Source organism: Magallana gigas, chromosome 1 (genome assembly GCF_963853765.1).
Source record: "Magallana gigas chromosome 1, xbMagGiga1.1, whole genome shotgun sequence".
NCBI classification, from domain to species: domain Eukaryota; kingdom Metazoa; phylum Mollusca; class Bivalvia; order Ostreida; family Ostreidae; genus Magallana; species Magallana gigas.
In genome coordinates this window covers 67,453,272-67,469,790 of record NC_088853.1, presented here as the reverse complement: position 1 = coordinate 67,469,790, position 16,519 = coordinate 67,453,272, and the positions used below count along the sequence as shown (strand labels likewise).

General features: G+C 32.0%; 1 protein-coding gene and 1 long non-coding RNA gene across 2 annotated transcripts; both read left to right on the top strand.

The window, feature by feature from the left end:
• The first annotated feature begins 1,936 nt into the window (after positions 1-1,936).
• LOC105319780 (kielin/chordin-like protein) lies at positions 1,937-8,571 on the top strand. The gene is made up of 9 exons (XM_011417456.4): positions 1,937-2,107; positions 3,143-3,265; positions 5,038-5,160; positions 6,007-6,129; positions 6,588-6,710; positions 7,166-7,288; positions 7,422-7,541; positions 8,078-8,200; positions 8,404-8,571. Exons 1-9 carry the CDS (start codon positions 2,047-2,049, stop codon positions 8,415-8,417), a joined length of 933 nt encoding a protein of 310 aa, XP_011415758.2. The 5' UTR covers positions 1,937-2,046; the 3' UTR covers positions 8,418-8,571.
• Positions 8,572-13,104: 4,533 nt separating this feature from the next.
• On the top strand, positions 13,105-16,123 carry LOC105319779 (uncharacterized). Its single transcript, XR_010712384.1, has 5 exons — positions 13,105-13,138; positions 13,288-13,365; positions 13,932-14,486; positions 14,712-15,113; positions 15,532-16,123. It is a non-coding gene; the product is annotated as an uncharacterized lncRNA (long non-coding RNA).
• Positions 16,124-16,519: the final 396 nt, after the last annotated feature.

The window sequence follows — 16,519 nt, the reverse complement described above, 5'->3', positions numbered from 1 at the left end:
TGCATCAATGAATTGGTATATATAGTTTTATATTGATATTCTAAATGAATAACTTAAAAAAAATTTTATTTGATAATCGTTTTTGAGGTGAAGGGGTATAGGCTGTAGTGGATAATGTTTCACATGTATTTAATTTCTAATTTTAAATTTAAAGATGGGAGTCAGACTTATATGAACAAAACCTTTTTTTTCCAATTCAAAGGTAAACATCAAACGTATATCATTGGCAGGATGAACTCATATAGATTTTTAATGAAGCAGTGTATTGTCCCATCATTTTTTGAATGTAATTTAAATTGGTAATAAACTTAAAATAAATTTTACATCTAAACGAACTCTAAAGTTCCAAGTTCAAATAGAACGGGATCTTTTGATTGTGAAGTGACACTTCCTCGTTATATAAATCAGTCATTAACGGTTCTCCATCTGGAAACATTCATTTTTATGTCATTTACTTCGATGTCTTATATTACCTTTGTTGGTTCTGAGGTCCTTGGCGTATTCCATACACGCAAAGTATGGTCATCACTGAATCTAAGACCTTTCTGTAGTATAACAGATCAAAAATGATTTTTAGTTCCTTGTTTCAAACTAAAAGGTTTGTCATCTGCGTTTTTAACAGTATCCATCTTCATATATTTTATTTTTCATATAGTCATCTCGGAGCAAGTAAGATTTTTTGGTTAAAAAAATGTATATTAAGTCTGCTGCATTTGTACACGAACAGTTTGGAAAAATAAAATACTACTTTTTAAGAATGTTAATAAACTAAGCAATAAAACAGTCGGCAAATTGATGTTATTTGGTCCTTGCTCCGCGTCGAGGGTCTTTTCAGTTATTTTTCTTACTTCTTTTTTACAAAAAGAGCAAGGCTGTTGCTGGCACATTTAGCATTTAAATAGGGGTTAATACAGAGTCATGGCATTTAATTTAGGTTCCTTTTAAACATAAAAAAGTTTGATATTCTCGAAGATAGTCTCACAATAAAATCTTAATGGGCATATATATATATATAATTTGAGATTCAGAGAATTCTCAAGAAAACTTAACAAAGCCATTACAGTCTCAGTCTGATAGAGCGTGGGGATACTTATAGTCAAAGAACAGCGAACGGACACTTTGACACTATCGCAAAAATGGGACTGCAATGTGTTGTCAAATATCTGATTTCCGAGTTTGATATTCAGGTAAGATGAAATTATGTTTTATCTTTTATAGCAGAGAAAATGTCCGTAACATTTTGGTTTGACGTCAGTCGTCCTAGCTTAAGGATTAATTCCTTATATGTGTTTATCAAACACACGATTATTTTCTTGATAATAAAATTAAGATTTAATAAAATGTGTTACCACTACAATGATTGATTGTAAAGTATCTGTATCTTGGGTAATAAACATTGTATTCATACAAAAGATGTATTGAACACTGGACTCTCTATCATATTGAACGTCAAGCGGGTTGCGGTTTTGTTTCATCCATGTAAGAATTACAATAGGTAAGAGGTAGAGTGAGAGAATTTGAATGAACTTCTAGCTTTGTGTGGCATTATGTCATGAATTAAATGAAATTATTATGCCCCCCCCCCCCCCAGAAAAAAGAGAAAAACATCAGAAAATTTGCGCCTTATATTCTTTGATAAACTTAAGGTATAGGTGATTTTATATCGGGGGAGGGGACACTGTAGTCTGTTACAATTACCATTGCGTTTGTTATGTGTCTGAACGATAACCAAATGTCCTCTTTTTGAAGACTACCATAACTAATTTATTCATAAATCCACTGTTTAACCGCACTTCATATAATTGAAGGAAATATAATTGGGAGTGGTGGAGAAGAAATTACCATATTTTAATGATTGGCATAACTTTCGGCATTAAATATCTCTTTTCATTCACCGTTAACCTTTTTTGTATACGTAACAATGACTGGGGCATATATAAGTAAAAATAATGGGCGCGTTAGGCCATGACGAGTATAGAAGTTAAATAGGTTTAAAGGAAGAGGTTGCTTTTGCGCTCGAGTACGTTGTATTGGTTTAGTGCCAGTATGTGGAATCAAAGCATTGGATTGTTGGTGATGATGATTGTGTCACAGACGTCAGCTGATTGTAAGTAATAGACGAGAGAGAGAGAGAGAGAGAGAGAGAGAGAGAGAGAGAGAGAGAGAGAGAGATTTGTCTATATTTAATAGACTTTTATATTAGTTTTTATTTGTAAGAAAAATCATTATCACTTAGCTTTTTTAAATGTCAAATCAAAAATCTAGGCAGTTGTTTTTCTCTCGAATATCTTTATTAACTATGTGTTTATTGTTTAAAACTACTTGGGAAACCATGTGTTATACTTGAGACTTTTTATTTGCACGTATTGCCTCGGGAGAAATGAAATATATAAATGGCCGTTAAAAAGTTTCGTTTTTATACCAACCTGAAAAAATGAAAGTCGATTAGGTGTTGAAGTTATTCTCAATACCAACGTCGTGAAAGGCACAAACCATTAATATTGCAAACAAAATGAACTGCAACAGAAAATCATTTGACAATTGATAAATGAATATTTCAAGACAAGACTGTATTCAAACAAAAAAGCGTTGACAGTTAATACATAGATTTCATGACATAGAAATTATTCAACACTTCTAACGTATAAAAATTGACAAAACTGAAATGATTTGGGTATGAAACAAATAATAGACGTGTTTTTGTGTAGAATTGTCATTCTTTGTTTGTTTGTTTTTTTACGTTAGACATATACGATTAAATACATTATGATTAATTAATCATTACCCTGACAACAGTAGTGTTATCTTGTCGGTGGCGTAACACTTTAATAATCTAGGTATAAAACAAACGTCAAGGCATTATTTATCTATTTTGACCATTTAATTGCTTCAAGGCCTCAGCGGAGGGATATTTTATATTGAAAAAAAAAACCAAAAAAAGAATCTAACCAATTAGATTGCACTGCATAAATAGGTCGACCAACTAGAACCCAAATAAAAATTGTTATTGCATAACTAGAATGAAAAATAAGTTTTCATTTCTTTTTTCTTCATTAATGAAATACGCATATTTCAACGTATTTACCAAAAAATTAACAATATCGGTTGTATTGTATAATTAATTGTTTTTTTTATGTTGCAGTCTGCGACTACTTGGGGCAGATGTACAAGATTGGAATCACCTTTGCTAGCGGGGACGGCTGCAATACATGCACCTGTATGCCAAGCAGGAAGGTGGAATGTACACAATACCCATGCTATCCAGGTAACAACATGTATACAAACAGGGCTCATTAAAGGCATATTAAATACCAAACAATAATGTTCAGTGTAAGGTTTGCCAATATTATGCAAATGAATACACAAAAAGGTTTAATCAATACTGAATATAGCTTTTTAAACACCAAACGGTAAATGATGATTACCGCCTGCCTATTCCCTTCTTTTCGGTAAATGAGGGCACAGATCTAGCCGAGGACAATATAGATACTAAAGCAGGAATTTGGAATATAATATTCACTCGTTTTGTCCAGAAAATTACCAGACAAAGGTCCAATAAATGGCAGAGCGCAATTAATTCAAAACAGTAATAATTTCTATCAAAAATGTAATAATTACAGAAGTCAATCTAATTATGGAGAGGAATAGCAACAAAAGTAAACGAGTGTTCGATGAGGGACATAAATAGCCCGGTAAAAACAAGTTTTAAACAGAAAAGCACATCTAAATATAAAAAAAAATATTTATTGGATAATAATAATCGTATATAGGCGGAAATAAGCCTAGCAGGAAAAGCAGATTGATAAACATTATCAACTTTTAAATAAATTTAATGGTTTATTAGTAGATTGTTAAATAGACTACCAGAACATAATAAGGATCAAAGTAGTCATTCAATAAAGGAAGACAAAGAAAGCGGTGATTAACAGTGTTTGTTCGTTAGATTGCATTGAACCTTTCTAATATGGAATTGACGACATCCATTTTTAATTATTTCAATTTATTTTAACCCACCAACTTTTTATCCCTTTCAAGTGTTGTCTGGTGCCTGCGAAATTTTGCTCGTCCAAAAATATATATAAATAAAATGTAACAATACAAGCATGAAAACATTGCATAGGGGACATGTAAAAATAAATGCCTGACAAAATTAAATCTGCTTTATGCAAAACTTAAGCAAAAATTTAAATTCCTTAAAAAAAAACAACAAAAAAACAAATAACAATGACGTCCTTCTCCTTTTAAAAGCGCTCAAAACCCATGATTGATAGACAGCCAAAATAAATTATCAAGAGCTAGGTTAAGAAAATAAACGTATTTACATGTATATTGTGCATAACGAATTCTTCTTCACGCTATATTGCCTGAAAAAGAATGTGTCATTTATGTCTGGAAAAGGAATAAAAAATGAACATACCAAAAGGTTTTAGAAGGGGAAATAAGCATACGGTAAAAACTTTAATTATAACAGCAACAGAAATCTAAATTGTTAACTGAAAGTTAACTCAGGTTTCGAAGTAGACATTGCTAAAATTTATTTTATCTTTCTAAATTAAAATAAGTATCAGTAGAAGTGTAGGTAAGTATCTAATAATGTCTGTTAAAGTTGAATATAATTCAAGTTCTAGAATATAAGAGGACTTTTTACCATTCTTTACGAAATACTGCCTATACCAATATAAAGTAGATTGTACAAAATATGTCCTATATTGACTAAGAATATATCTATAAAAAAAAATTAAGATATTATAAATAATCTTTTAAATTTCAACAGAAGTGCATTTGAATTTGTAACCACTTATAGTTGAATATGAAACGAAAATTTAATTTATACTAAACAAAGCCATTATATGCGTCAAGTTAATGTTCAATCGTAATTTTCATAAACCACAACATCAATTTGAATTTCTGGTTTATTTTTTAATTTTACGAATGTAAGTTTATTTTTTTACGGTAGAGTTTATTTCTATTAAGTAGATCTGTTGATATTCAACGTCCATAACCTTTAATAACCTTAAACCCTGTTGACATTTACAGGTTGCCAACACCTGGGTCGCACATATGCCCCTGGAAACGTGTTTGGTAAGGGAGACAGCTGTAACCAGTGTACGTGTCTAGAATCAGGTGACGTCCAGTGTACCGACAACAAGTGTTTCCAAGGTAACCAAGCAACTGCTATAAATTAACACATTGTATTGATATTACTTTTTGAATGCGTGACATAATTGTACAAAAAGAAAATAATCAATAAAAATGAGTATACAGTTAAGAGCTGTTTAAACAACTTTTATGACCCGTTTTAAACAGAAATTATCAAATATTGCCAAAGGTAAAATTCAAAATATGTTGGTATGATAAGTCTTCCGAGAAGACAGCTCTCATTTAAAATTTCAAACATTGACCTGATCCAGAACAAAACGTTAATAACTGGAATGATGGCATAAATTATGCATATATGTTAACCACAAAATCTGGCTAATGGCTCTTCATAATGAACAAATTACATTTGCATGCAAGAAAACCTAATTGAACGTTTAAAAGACCTTTATATTGCTCATTAGAATGATGAGTTAAATGATATAAGGGACAGAGGAAGAAGATATTTTCTTGAAGGAAAGACATTTATTTCAAATACTTAAATATGTCGAGCACATCATTTTTTAACATAGTTAATGAAAACGTTCAGGTTAATAGGATCCTTTAAATCATGAGAGAGAGAGAGAGAGAGAGAGAGAGAGAGGAGAGAGAGAGAGAGAGAGAGAGAGAGAGAGAGAGAGAGAAAAGTGTTGTCGATATTTAATAGACTTTTATTGGTATTTATTTGTACAAAACACCATTATCACTTAGCAATTTCAAATGCCAAATTAAGAATATACGCAATTGTTTTTCTCTCGAATATCTTTATTAACCATGTGTTAATTGTTTAGAACTATTGTGTGAAACTTGTTTATTCTCACTTGCATGTGTAAATTGATTCATTTTATAAGTTGTTTCTAACATTTTCAGACTGTGTTTACATGGGAACTACCTATAAGTCGGGAAGCTCCTTCCCTAAAGGCGACGGTTGTAACAGGTGTACGTGTATGGATACAGGAGACATCAGCTGTGATCAACACTCCTGTCTGCCATGTAAGACATTCAATTATCAGTGTTGAAGAGTGTTGAATACTCCTGGCCATTTGTAGACCAAATTGTTCCCTGAATTAAAGAAAAGGAGCTCTGTTTTAGCACTCAAGGAAATTATCAAACTTTATAGTTATATCAAATGCAGTTTCTTTTTAACTTATGTAATATGAGTTATTGATTACATTTAAGTTTTGCCCCCATCGAAACCAAGTCCCCTAAAGTCAAAAATCAGCCTCAAGTCCGAGTTGTGCCCTCAAATTTATGCACATTTCTTTTGAGACTTTGAGTTAAGGACCGAGATGAGGGATTTGAAATGTTGGTGATTGTGGAGCCTGGACACATTTGTCTTTAACTTAGGATGATGTTGCTGTTTACTTAACTTTAAATACATTGATAAGTATAGTATATGTTTCTGAAGATGATCGTTGTATTTATTGGCTAGCTGCTGTTTTATATTTTAGACTGCCAACACAACGGCAAGTTTTACCCGGCCGGTCGTCAGTTCCGGAGTGGGGACGGATGTAACGACTGCACCTGTTTGAACGACGGTACCTTCACCTGTACAGACTTCCCGTGTTATCCAGGTAAGTGTTTCACACCTGTAGTTTGTCTTTTAGTTTATTTTGATATGTTTTAATTTTATTGATATCTTATTGAAAATGTTGTGTACTATGTTAAGTGAGCATACATGTATAATTCAATATACTTCAAGTATTGGACTTTATTTTTTTATTTTTTTTGTTAAAACTTTCAACAATCCTCAATTACGATTTCGAAAAGAAGAGAAGTACATGTACTTATGAACGTTTTGAATGCTTCTGTTATGTGTGGTAGAGGACAATAAACTTTTGAACTCGCTTATGAAATAGATTTGTTTTAATATTTCAGATTTCATCACGTACCAGACGTCTGAATAAAATGTTATCATTATGATTCATATATTATTCTCGTCTCGTAATATGTCTTTTCTTATCCAAAGCAAATTATTGACAATTATTTTTTTATTAATATAAGAAAAAACATTTTTGTTATGTTTTAGATTGTCGATACGGCAACGAGTTATACGTAAAGGGCGCCACATTTGACAAAGGAGATAATTGTAACACTTGCAAATGTCTGGCAGATGGCACCGTCAGATGCTCAGAGAAAAGGTGTCACAACAGTAAGTTATCCCTTTCCGTATATCTCTCTCTCTCTCTCTCTCTCTCTCTCTCTCTCTCTCTCTCTCTCAACATTACAATGCATAAAATTACCTGAAATGAATCTTGTACAATGTAGCTATGTGTTTCTTCCAGCATGTAATTACAAAGGCGCCATCTACAATGCTGGTCAGAGTTTTACCCCTGATACGTGTAACACTTGTTGGTGTATGGTAGACGGTTCCATCAGCTGTACGGAGATGCAGTGTTTCCCAGGTATGGCTCAAGTACTTCATTTGCTGCATGTATGCATCAATTCTCTTTCTCTCTTTCTCTCTCTCTCTCTCTCTCTTATGTTTCCCAGGTATGGCTAAATTAAGTCACATGCTACACGTATTCACCAAGTGATAACAAATCTTTTTTAACGTGTAATTAATATCAACTCACTTGAAAAATTCATGGTGTTTGATTCTCGTCCATCACTAAAAAAAGGTCCTGAAATAAAAGAAAACTGAAATAAAAATGTTTTTTTTTTACAATGAGAGAAGTAATTTTTTGTGGATAAAAACAAATTGAACAGAGTAGATCTTATTTTCAATTTTCAAAAAAACAGAAACTTTATAAACATACATGTATATGTCCAACACTTCCTTTGATACGTCTTTGCTTACTCTGTTCATCTCAATTTTAAAGCTAATGATTTTTTTTTAAACTTTCTAATTTAATTTTGTTTCAAAACATTTTGAAACCTCAGATTGGGTTCATCTTTGTATATTTTTTTTATTTCATTTGTATATATACTGATGTTATAGATTGCGTTTACGGTGGCAAAAAGTACAAGTCTGGTCAACATTTCAACAAGGGCGATAACTGTAATACATGCGTGTGCGCTAACACAGGTGACGTAAGATGCACGGATCAGGCATGCGCAATGGGTGAGCATTTCATAATTTAGTTTAGTAGACTTCCTTTATGTCTTATTTTATTTCATTTCCATTTCTATTCTTTTTTACTCATCATGTTTACCATAAAAGATAGTCAAACAAAGTCACTGTATTACTTTGGTTTAATTAAAACTAAAACACGTCTTATAAATATAGTTTCTTTGTTACATATACTGATTTTGTTTATTTTGCAGCTCCCATAGCATAACCTCCCCGCATTTAAAACATAATTTAAAAAAAAAGACATATATCAACATCATACCCTACGAAATGAAGCATCTACCGAAATACAACACCACAACTTCTTGCTTTAGAGTTGATACACCTGGGAACAACAACAACAAGAAAACACCGAGGATGAAGACCCTTTTTGTGGTGTTCTGATATTTTCATTTCTAGTCAGGGTTTAGTTATATAAACTGTTTCATAGGTCAAAGGTTACGGTTAACCCATTGTCATCATCTTCATGCTTTGATAAGTTTAGATTATATATCTACATGTGTACCTCCAAAACTGAGTTTTCAAAAGTTTATAATAATTCATCTAGACCTGTACTGCAATATATGAGAATTACTGTTCTCAGCATGTTTTATCATTTTTAATTGGAACCTCCTATCTGCATTTAAGCCCCATGTCGATAGACTGTATCACAATATTGAGTACTTGCTTTCATTTTGCACGAATTGTATGTTCTAACTTAGTTGATTATAGGGAATAATTCTTTCAAACGGCTATACATAGTACATGTCCATGTAACATAAATTAATTCATGGACATACTTGGCCAAAAAAGAAAATATTTGATAGAAATAATTTTAAAAAGTTTGCATTATTTTATGCCTCATCGCGTTTTAAGGTCGATAGGTAAACTAATGTCTCAATTTACTTTTCCACTGATATACATTATTATATTTTTGCAAACCCCATTTGAACGATTCGATTCCTTTAATTTTCATAGCATAACTATCATACTCATTTGTCAAATGCTTTCATTCCATTTTCAAGGCGTTTTGGAAACACTGGAAATAAAATTACGACTAAATTTAACTTTTAAAGGGTTTATCATTTACTCTGTCATAAACAAAGGACAGAATACCTTCTGATTGTATTTTGTTTATTCAGTGTACATATTCTAACTTATTCTGTGTCTTAATAAGAATTAAAAGAGACAGATATTTTTATAGACATATTTCTCATTATATTATTGTTGTTATCCATTAATTAATCAGTCATCAATCAATAAATAATCAATCAATTAGATGTTCCAGGTCATGTATATTGTTAACCTTGTTTTTGTTATAACTGTACTCCTATGTACAAAATATGTTCTTTTGTCATTAAATGATATTTAACTACGAATGCATTTTTTTTATATATATAACGCTCTGTCCGTCTGTCTGTCTGTCTCTCTCTCTCTTTACATTAACTATAAATAAAAATATAATATCAAAAAAATAAATATAAATAATATATTACAGTATCAGCCTAGGTCAACATTAGGGGAATTTAAAAACAAAGAAACAAACAAAGACACGTGATAACCTATGTTAATTGAAAAATGAAATTACTAGACAGTCGGTCGGAGAAGCTAAATATTTTAAAATATCTATTTGTTTGGGATTGCCGCCTGGAAGTTCTCGAACCATCAGAGAGAGGGATTATTTTTCAAACTTGAATTTAATTAATTAAACAATACTTAAAAAATAAAAATATCCATATTCAAAAGTTCTTTATTTTTTGCTTTTACAGTTTGATCAGCGGCTGATATTTCAAGGAGAGGGTGGGGCAGTTCCAAACAAATTATAATTCTATTAAGGTATTATATAAGATTGGTATTTTTACTACTGAACGACATTCGATTTCTTTTGGTGGTATATTTCCGTTAAACGAGGGACTCAGTTATCATTAAAAGTTTATGACCAGGCCAGCGACACCTGTGTTTCCTTAGTGTGTCCCGAGATATTCTTGCATCACATTCTGATGATCATTCGAGAACCACACATTTAAAAAAATAAATAAAATTTGTCCGATTAAAATTCAGCTCAGGATATAATAAAAGGTTTACAGAAATTTTGCATAACAAGACCATGACAATATCCGGGTGATAATTTTCAACGATTGAATGTGCAATGTATTTCTGAGACTTACCTTATAGATAATTCAATCAATGATTTCCATTATAACCTTTTTTGTCAATATCCACATTGAGAAATAAAGTGCCGATGAAGAAACCTTAGCTTTTTGCCCTCTGTATCGATTTCAATCATATTTTGTAAGTACAGGTAAATGGAATTTACCTGAAAAATCCCCATAAAGTATCCATAATACTATTTAACTATTTTTTTTTTAAGATAAATAATTTAAATATATTTATAAAATGAGCTGTGATTTTAGAAATCAAGTTATTTACATAGAATGATCAATAAAGTTCATGTCTACAGAGAAAGATTCCAAAGACGTTGTTCTATGTACAGTTTCTGCCCAAACATTTTCTGTACTTTGTGTTTTCTTTGAAAGTAAGTTGTATACGTTGATGCTGATATAATACTCTTGATTTTTTCTTAATTTTTTTTGAATGGTGTTTGAATGAAAAAAAAATGACAATAACAAACCGTCAACTATCTCAAAAATCCATATAAAGAAATACAAAATACAGAGCAACACGGACCTCCAAACAGATAGAGGTAGGACCAGGTGCTTAGGAGGAGTGAGCATCCTCTGCTGACCGGCCACATCCCCCGTGTACTCTTTGTCGTAATAGAAAAGACAATTAGTTGTTAATTTTGGTCTAACAATTAGTATGAAAAAACGTCAGTTAGCATACGGCACAGTGGAAGATTGTATTTTCTGACAAGGTCGTTGTATAGACTTTAGAACTCAAGTTAAGATGTCTTCAAACGAGACTGTTGATAGCCCTGAATTATCAACTTGTTTGTCGGTAGTTTGCCTTGCCTTACGAAAAGTAAGCCCCTTGCAAATCGAATAAACTGAGAGACAAAAAAACCATATGCAGGTGATGAAGGTTTATTGCTACATAAAGCCAAAAGAAAAATATTCCTGTTTGATGTCACCTGACCAAAAAAATTAGGGTAGGTAAGTAGGGAAAAAAATATTTTATTTTTAAAAACTTATAGCATGTATGTAATAATAAGACAGAAGTATACTCACAGTGTACGGTATGTCATTGATGATTTAAAATGTTCAAAGGTCTTTGTATTATTGATGCATGTAATGTATAGAAAACAACAGGCAAAAAAAAAACTAAATAGATTTATTTTTTATTAAAAATTTAATCTACACGTGTATAAAGGTATCTTTTCTGGATAAATATTTCTGTATTTTATTAGCTTAATGTCAATATTAATTAAACCAATCTCTGTATTTACGTGTATTTTGGGTTTTAGTCCAACCATCTGACCCACTTACTACAATACGCTATGTAAAGGATCTGTTTAATTCAGGAGATCATATAGAAAGTAGTTTTATGATAGTTTTACATTGATTGCAGTTATTAACTAATAACAGGTTATTAACTAATTGTTTTATCAGGATTGAAAGTAATAAACATCGTTTTTGTTATTTCCAATGCACAGTATGTTGTTGCATCAGCCGTATTCATAACCCCTGAAAGTAAAATAGCCACACGGTTAATTTATGCAGTAAAAATGTATGTAGATTAGTTTCCATCGTTCTTTTGCCAATGTGGTTAAATTACACGATTGTGAACTCAGAAGATTGGGCACGTTTGCTTCTTTTTCTGAGGAAATTCTGGCGAAGTTACCAATCACCACCATGATCACTAAAAACTTTTAGGGTCAGAGGGTAAAAGATAGGGTTGGTTGGGCGACAGGAAACATGAATATTTTTTTTTGGCCTAAGAAAGGAAAGTTGACTATAGAAAAATTGAAGGCATCGCTTTTATCAGAAAATTTTGTTGTTAGGTTACCACCAATGTCCATTTCCAATAAAATATCAAGATATGAGCCAGATGACGCAGACTCTGTGGTATCTTTTATTTCAAGTCGACTGGGATATATCGAGTCGACGTAACAGTGGAATTAACAATTGTTAATTGATAATACGTCATCAATATACCTGAATGTTGAGTTGAAGGCCAAAGTGAGTGATTTATTTTTTCACGTAAAAGCTTTCGAATACATTCTGCTTCATAAGAATTAAAAAAATAGGTCTGCTTACAATAGGGCACAATAGTTACCCACGGAAATTCCAACAGATTGTTGGAAGACTTGATATGAAAAAAAAGACATAGATATTGTCTATCAGAAACTCAAGCATCTTTTTAATGTCAATTTCTGAGAACTTGTGTGTGCAGTTAGAAGGATTTTTTTTTACAGAATAATGTTTCAGAGTTCTAATGACAAGGTAAGTATTTTTACGACTACCATTTTTATTGACGAAACAACTGTCGATGATATCTAAAAGCCTAGATTTTAATTTGTCATGGGGAATGGTTGTATAAAGCGTTGAAAAATCGTACGTTTTGAATGAAAAATTTTGTGAACTCAAAAATAAGGCTTTATTTATAAACAAAGATGTTTAAGATTTTAGATATGTACTACTATTGCTACTTTTTGTCTTTTAGAAAGATCAATTTAAAGTCAAAAGACGTATATAACTAGGGACCTCCTTAAAACTATTTTCATAAAACTATCATCTATATTTTTACATGGACCTAAATATCGTTGTAAAGAAAAACATGGTCAAATTTACAATCAATACCGTTGTGAAACCTCAATCAGTAAACAGAAAGTGCAGGAAGAAATACATGACCGTGATCTAAGTGTTAATTGGTGGTTTCGTATCGCCCAATGGCAGCTATGGAGATTTAACTATATAAATGTTGTTCAAAAGCATTATCTTATACTTCATATAGTAATGCAAGCCAAGAACATACATACGCTGTGATGAGGTAACTTGTTTTTCTCCCTCTGTTTATTTCTCTGTTAAAGTTGTTTTTTAATTCAACATTTTTACTCTTCATTCTTGCTGCATCTACTTAGAATCAACGTATTTTCAACGTTTGTATAACGTTGTATGCCTGCTGGGTAAATGTTTCAGGTCATAAGGAGGCGTAGCTGACCGTGGACTTCGGGGATAAGAAGAATATTGCTTCCATTTATTTCAAACACGGTGGTTGTAAGTTTTATGAAAAACATCTTTTTTTAATTAAGCAAGAAATTCTACTAACTAAACAAATAAATATCAATGTACAGGGATTCTTAATTTTATACTTTTTTTTGTTCCTAATTTTTTTCAAAAAACATTGATTTTTTTTTATAATAGCTTCAAAAATATTCACCACAATCTTTAGCTATGTAATCCATGCGTAAGGTCATGATTGATGCTATATTTACTCAATTTTGTATAATATAGTTTCTCTTATCTTATTAGAATTTACTTAGAATTACAAAAAAAAAAAATGTTTATTTTCATAAAATGAGAACTCTATCTATGCAACGTTAACATAACTTGTCCCCTACCCCAAATGTATATCTGTACCATAAAATTGTGTTCTAACAAATCATATTTTCGTTAAAAGTCCTTTTGGATTACAGTGATAGGTTATAGAAAATGATCTGCTTGGTATATATGTTAAACAAACGCTATGCCATGCTTTGACCGTATAATAAATTTTTCTTTTTGATATTTGATTTCCTCCTTATAATTTTGTTATACTGACTTTGCATTTTTTTTTTTTGTAGATTTGTTTAATACAGAAAAGGCCTCTAGCAATAACGTTTAATTTTACAACAAAAACAACGAAACCTTAATCATGACGACATAACGATGCTGAGCTTGAAGCTGTTTGTTTCCGATGTCGTTCGTCTAACACGTGTTTAACCAATATGAATGCCAGCGACAGTCATATCTTTGAGGACATTGATGAAAGTGGGGCAGTGAAAAACGTCCAGCGCTTACACAAAATCGTGTCTTGCGTATTTGGTATGTTTTTTGGAACCATTGGAATTCCTGGTAATTTGTTATCATGCTACGTGTGGCGAAGTCCAAAAATGACGTCATCTACTACGTTTCTTATGATGATGAAATCGATTAATGACGTCATAGTGTGCTTGTTATATATTACAATTGAACCTTTGCCGTTATACTTCCCTGAGATTGTTAAATCCTCTTCATATGGAATATATTTTTCTTTCGCTGGGTTGCCTTTATTTTCAGTGTTTACTTATGCAAGTAACTGGATGCTAGCGGCCGTAACTACGGATCGATTTTTTAAATTGTACAAACCATTCATTCAGGTAGGTAAATTTTCTTTTCAACCTTTGCTCTCTAATGACCAGAGATAAAACAAAATACCCTAAAACGAAATTTATTATTAACTTAGTCTTGCTTAAAAGTTATATTAAAAATAAGGACAACAAGTGAAAGAAATATATTAGATAAGTAAAACATTTGCACAAAAACAAGAATCTTTGTTTAATTTGATTTAATCAGATTTCATCAAAGTTGAATTTTTATTACAGCAAGGGCGGAACTCAAAATACGCAACTTACATCGGGGTTTCCTGTCTATATCTTGTGTGTTCCCTCATGGCTATTCCCATTTTTTTCAAGTTCCAACTGAATCCGGAGCAGTTGTCAGTGAATGGCCAATCAACATTATCGACCACTCCTTTCAGCAAATCAAGCGGTTATTTTATGTGGGAAATCTGGGTGCACTGTTGGTTTTTGATGGCACTACCTTTATCTGTGACAGTAACAGTCAGTTTCTTAATACTTCGACAAATCAAGAACTCTGAACAAAATCATGGCGGAAAAAAGAATATGAATATTCAAATAACACGAATGATCTTGAAAACTGTAACATTCTTTGTAATACGAATAGCTGTACAGTGTATAGGACAGTGTCTTCTTCTGGCTTTCGTGGTATGTATTTAGATTTCGATGATCAATCATCCATTATGACTTTACTATGCTACATATTAAACATTAATATTGTCGAATCATTTTTATTCGTGTGTGTGTGTGTGTGGGGGGGGGGGGGGGGGTGGGGGGTGGGGGTGTTCGTGGCTAGCAATCGCATAATTTTTTGAATATTTTTGTGCAATTGAAAGTGCACAAGTTCTTGGGGATGTTAATTCGTGGGAAGGGTAACCCACGAAAGTCACGAACATTGATCCCTCACAAACAATGATGATTCCACAGTATATTTATTTCTATTCTTTATATAAGACGTGTCTTCATTTAGTAAACAAATCTATCAGGACAACATACTAATAAACATTTTAATATTCATAGCGCTTCCAGAGCAACACTTGTATAATTCCATTTGTTTTAATTTCAGAGCGATAAACGGATTTCGCATGAACTGGTATGGGTGACAAAAGTGGGTAAAATCATTAATTGTTCAGTAAATGTATTCATTTACTGCAAATGCAATGACTACTTTAGAAAAACCTTGATTAACATTTTTGACATGAAGAGAAAAGTTGACATTCTGGCAAGAACAGAAAAGAAGACAGAAGACTGCATCCAGACCGAGTTGATTACAAGAATTTAACAGCGAGATTGAACTGAAATCCCGTGTCATTATGCTGGTGTAATTACAATCTAACTTACATGTCCATTTTTTTTGTCTGTGATATAAGGTAGTCAGATCGGTTTTGAAAATTTCACGTCACCCAATTGCAACTATGAGATTAACAGAAAACATAATATGCAAAACGGTGTGACCGTTGGACCGAGCGCAGATTTAACACAGTGCAGTTTGATATTTGTACTACACTTTATATGAAACGCATACAGTAGGATCCGCCTGGTTCCCTACTTAAATAATTTGCGAAAATTTAACTATGCATCAAGTGCTCAGTCTACAATATGATGTCATGTTCCGGATGTAAAACGTACATGTTTTGTCTTTGGATATAGCCGAAAAGAGTTACTTCCTTTTTTTTTTATTTTTTCTTTCATTGTTTATCAAGTTAATTCATAGTAATGCCGCGGTAATAGAATTGAATACTTTATTCAGTATCAATAAGATCAGTTTTTTGATGTTAATGTTTTCATTTTCCATCTGATAATTTGATAATACATACATAGAACAAGTCGTGTTTCTTGATTGAAGCACTATTGAAACCTATCTGGTGTCCTCTTTTATTTCTTTTAATTAATAGAACCTTCTATTGAAACACTGGGACATTTTTATCGAGTTAAGGGGCAATAAACATCGATGAGTATCAGTCAATCAATGAAAGAACTAACTTTTTAAAAACAAAATGGCTGCCAATATGGCGGCGCACAGGGCTGATAGAAATGTGTTTTGGCCTAAGTAC